The 4,465-nt window shown below is 41.4% G+C and overlaps 1 protein-coding gene across 3 annotated transcripts in view; it reads right to left on the reverse strand.

The window, feature by feature from the left end:
- fmnl3 (formin-like 3) overlaps window positions 1–4,465 on the reverse strand; it is a 37,910-nt gene that overhangs the window by 21,854 nt on the left and 11,591 nt on the right. For all 3 annotated transcript variants that reach the window (XM_014018729.1, XM_014018721.1, XM_014018710.1), the window contains exon 2: window positions 91–174. In XM_014018729.1, the coding sequence (XP_013874183.1) occupies window positions 91–174 (84 nt within the window). The remainder of the gene's footprint in view (window positions 1–90; window positions 175–4,465) is intronic.

Consider the following 4,465-nt stretch of genomic DNA (forward strand, 5'->3'; position numbering starts at 1 on the left):
TGTGTGTGTGTGTGTGTGTGTGTGTGTGTGTGTGTGTGTGTGTGTGTGTGTGTGTGTGTGTGTGTATAACAGCAGTGCCTGTTTGTTAACCTGGTCACAGATGAGGTCCCACTTCTTCTCGTTGTCGTACTGCCGTAGGAGGCGAGCTTTGTCAGGAGGAAGATTCATTGAGTTCTGAAAACACCAAACATTAGCATCAGTTTACAGCAGCAAGTTTATTTTATTTCTTTTTTTTTTTTTTCATTTCTGCGCGTCTATTTATAGTTGTTGTGTCTGAGTTTCAGAGGCCTCTGGCGCCAGCGGCTGCGTACAGGACCAAATTTTCGGGGACTTCACACCGTGACCTGACTTCCTGTGTTGACATTCAGCATCCTGTTGAAGGAGATGATCCGCACCTCCTCCGGTCTGCTCCTCACTCACTCGGCCTGCGCTTTTGTTTTTGACCACAACACGCTGCTATCGGAGCGGCGGACCCACCGCCAGATCTGTCGTCTACTTCAGAAATCAATTTAAAGGGTGATAAAATAAATGGTGATGTAATATTTTCCCTATAATTGTTACAAAAACACAAAATAAGTATAAATAAGTATTTATATTTGAGTAGCCTTTGTTTTAGGGTTATTAACAAAGTTTGTGTACTCAGCCCAGTAATATTTGGGGTCACAAGTTTTTGCCATGAATATTTTGTGGGTCAGAAGATRAAAAGTTTGGGAACCACTGGTCTAAAGCAGCCATAAAAAAACACTTCAACACCATACGAGATGTCCTGAGGCAGACTGTTTACTAGGCTCAAATTAAACCCTAAATGCTCCAATTTGTGTTAGCAGACCACAGCATTTAGATGGTTTATGTTCTCATGACAACTGAAAAAAAAAACACAAACTGTATGACAGAAGCTTTTGACTAACTGCTTCCTTTATTGGGCCACATGCTTGTAAACAGAGGAAATCTTAAAAACGAGGAAGCCTAACAATAAGAGAAACAATCGCTGAAACTGATCGCTTCAGTGATTTTCTTTATAGACATATAGGGAGGGTTTTTTTTTCTGTTTTGATTTTATTTGTTCTAGGGAAGCCCCACCATGACACGAGAGCAACCACAAACCGGCTGCAAGCCTGACTTTTTAACCTGCGGCCGTAACTCAGCCTGCTGTCCAGAGCGCAACACGCTCTGCCCTTTTAACCCACTTCAGGCCACATGTGACGTCCACGCTGCCGCTTATTCAACGTTTCATGCGCGGAAAAACAGCAGAGACCTTCCCGTGACAACCGCTCAGTCACTGGTGGAGGTGAAACATCACGTACGAGCATCAAAATGTGTTCCTCGAGTCGTTTTTCACGTGACGACTTAAGTTAAGCTGATAAATTCTCGTTTAAATCCCAGTTTGGGATTACGATATTTATRATAAACAAACTTCTTTGTGAAAATACAGACATGTATGAGAACGCTATGGATAGAAGCGCCGAGATGTTAAAGATGGGATATTTTGATGACTTAAAACCCCACGCAGAAAAAAAATAAATAAATGTGTGTGTGTAGGGGAGGGGGTGTGTGTCAGCATGCATACCAGATGTTCAGAATTACAGGAGGAATGTGTCCTGTTTATAGTAGTAGTTTATGGCGGTAAATTTTCTCCCTCGTCTGACCTGTGAGCCGCTCTTTCCTCTCCGGGGAGAATTTTTTTTTTGTGTGTGTGTTACCAACTTCTCCGACTTTGGGAGAGCTTTGCTCAGATCTGCAGCGTTTCCCGTCTGTATCACTCCTTTGATGAACTGTCTGAGGTTGTTTTTTTTCTCCTTCCAGTAGCTGCATTTGGTTTCAGAAAGCGAAGCTTTGTCTTAAATGAAAGAAGTTATTTTAAAAAGAAAGTAAGAGATCTCAGGGATCAAGCTGCAAATATCTTTAGTGCTTGTTGCCGAAACAGTGGCGATAATGTTTTTGCTGCTGTGTGTGTGMCTGTTAGCAAAATATCTCATGAACTAATGGACAAATTTTGTTACAACTCTCAGTGAGTAATCATTTAAAGTGTATCTACGGACTCACTTTGGAGTCAAACCAATCCAAGATGACCGCCACCACGAACTGCCCTCAGCCAATAAAAAAACGGCTATAATTCAGTCAGTTTTACAGAGACTGAGATGAAATTTGATGCGGTAGTAGCTGAGAGTTGCTTACACTTCAGAAGCCAAGCTCAATCATATCTGGCAATATATTGCAATTTTGCACATAKTCTTGTTTTCAAGTTTTAATTAAAATGGCTTTAACTCAGTCATTTCTCAACAATCTTGGTCTAAAACTGGCATTAAAGGCAGCAGGTGAGGCGTACTCCTTCATGGTACGCCAACCCTTTCATTTAATTTTGTTAATCTAGAAAATAAAGTATAGAGCCTTCCTCGCTTGTGACTTTCATTCTTCCCGTAAGTGTTTTTTATTTTGTTCAGGTGCCTGGTCATTTGGGAGGTTTTAAATCACAGCTTTAGAACCAGTCCAGCTAGTCTACTGTACTTGGCTCCACACAGCACTGACTGGGTATAAAATGACATTTACCCACCTGCTATTGTAAGCAGCTACCCATAAGAAGAAGGGGGAAAAAAATACAGCTCAAATGTCAAAGAATGGGTATGGCACCGCATCAGTTCAGTACAAAGCTCAACACTGGATCCTTTGTAAAGCCAGTCTCAGGTCAAACCAGACAGCCTGAGCAGGAGGGGAGGATGTAGGCATCCTGGCGACACAACAAGCACAAACATTTTTGGCATTTCTGGCGTATTTTTCTCCTAAAAAAAAGGCCTAATGGTTCCCAAACTTTGAAGTGCTGCTGCTCGCTCTCCCACAACAAAACAGACTCTCTTTTGGCTCCTTATAAACACAGGAAGTGAAAGATAGCATCGGTGTGGGAGAAAGTGTAATGAAATTAGTTTAATTGGGTTACTTGGCTCGAATTCCCCAAATCTTCTCAGAGGGGAAACCTCGTTTCTGTCTGTCTGTCATTCCAATAAAACGTGTTTACATCACCTGAGGCTCCAACAGATGGCTCATAAGGACCTTTTGAGCAACTGATCATCATCAAAACACTTTTCCTTTTTGACCTCGAATGAACAATTTCACCTCTGAAATCACCAAGTCTGACGTAGCAACAGGAAGGAACTTTATTTTTCCTCTGTTCCTTTGTCTTAGCTTAATGGATGAGTATCTCTGTGAGCATCTGGTCTGCAGGTTTCCTAGAAAATCAGAATCAAATTACTTCAAAAGGAGACCTTGCTCTTTGCCTGTTTGCCCCACAGTTCTACTTGAGTATGCATGACCGATCAGAAAAACAAAAGGAAGCAGCCGCTAAGGTCGGAAACACTCTGSAGTAGTTATCCAGGCTTTTATTTTTGTGTTTCACTTGAGTGTTTGAGGGCAAAAGTGAACCTCTGTGATTTATTTAAAGAGCTTACTTGGTAAAAATAGCATTTGATTTTTTTTATTTATTAATGTTTTATTAAACATTGAAAGTTTCCTTCACAGGAACAACGAGCATTAAAATAAAGTCATGAGAGCTCTAATTAACTTTAATTTTTAAATCATAATATGGTGCTGGAAATCACAATTATAGCACAACCCATCCAGGTGAGGGTATATAAATTAGAAACATTTGAGCCAATAACAAMATCTCAGTCTCACAGACTGAACAGTTTAAAGAGGCTCATACAGGGATGACATGAGGACGCAGTGGGGCACTTTAAGTCGTGTACAGACCCCCATATCTGAGACCACAGTCACTTCAGATGCTGTTTTTTACAGAAAAACTCCATCTGCAGAGTATYCGCCTAATCCAAACTGACCTACGATCAGCCTTGGGGTGAGTTTTATGAACAACAACTGGAGCTAGAAGCCCCAAATGATACACGTGGAGAAGAGTGACAAAAGGCTTCCTGCGTGACCACAGAAATCCTCACTRATGGAAAAAAAGGTTTTTGATAGAACCTTTTTTATATTGGACGATTACCGTGTCCTGTAAATCAACCCAAAATTGGAAAAGTAGTGATATTGTGCTTTATTCAGCACAGAGTGCACACTAACCGCTGTGGTACTGTGTGTGTGTTTTATCTACTTTGACAGGGTTCACACAGGCTAGACTTAGTTATYAGGCAGCTGGGAAAGGAGTGGGTGGCCAAAGAGCTCCCGGTGCTGGACAGAGCCGGTCCAGACGTGGAGGCCCAGTCAGTCTGCCCATCATGGGCGGGGTCCAGGAAGGAGGAACCTGTGCCTCAGATCAACTGTAAAAGTGAGCATAATCAAAATCAAATGCCTGACTGAAGGAGCGATCCACTTTAATCCAGGGAATAAGTTTGTGGAACGGTCTGGAAAATGAGGTTAAAGATGTCAGATCTTTGTATATATTAAAGAGAATGATGAAATCTAGTGTTCTGAAGAAATATGGAGAAGCATAAGTGAATTCATGCTAATTGTTGTTTTGAGT

This window comes from Austrofundulus limnaeus, unplaced genomic scaffold (genome assembly GCF_001266775.1).
Source record: "Austrofundulus limnaeus strain Quisiro unplaced genomic scaffold, Austrofundulus_limnaeus-1.0 Scaffold3, whole genome shotgun sequence".
Taxonomy (NCBI): Eukaryota; Metazoa; Chordata; class Actinopteri; order Cyprinodontiformes; family Rivulidae; genus Austrofundulus; species Austrofundulus limnaeus.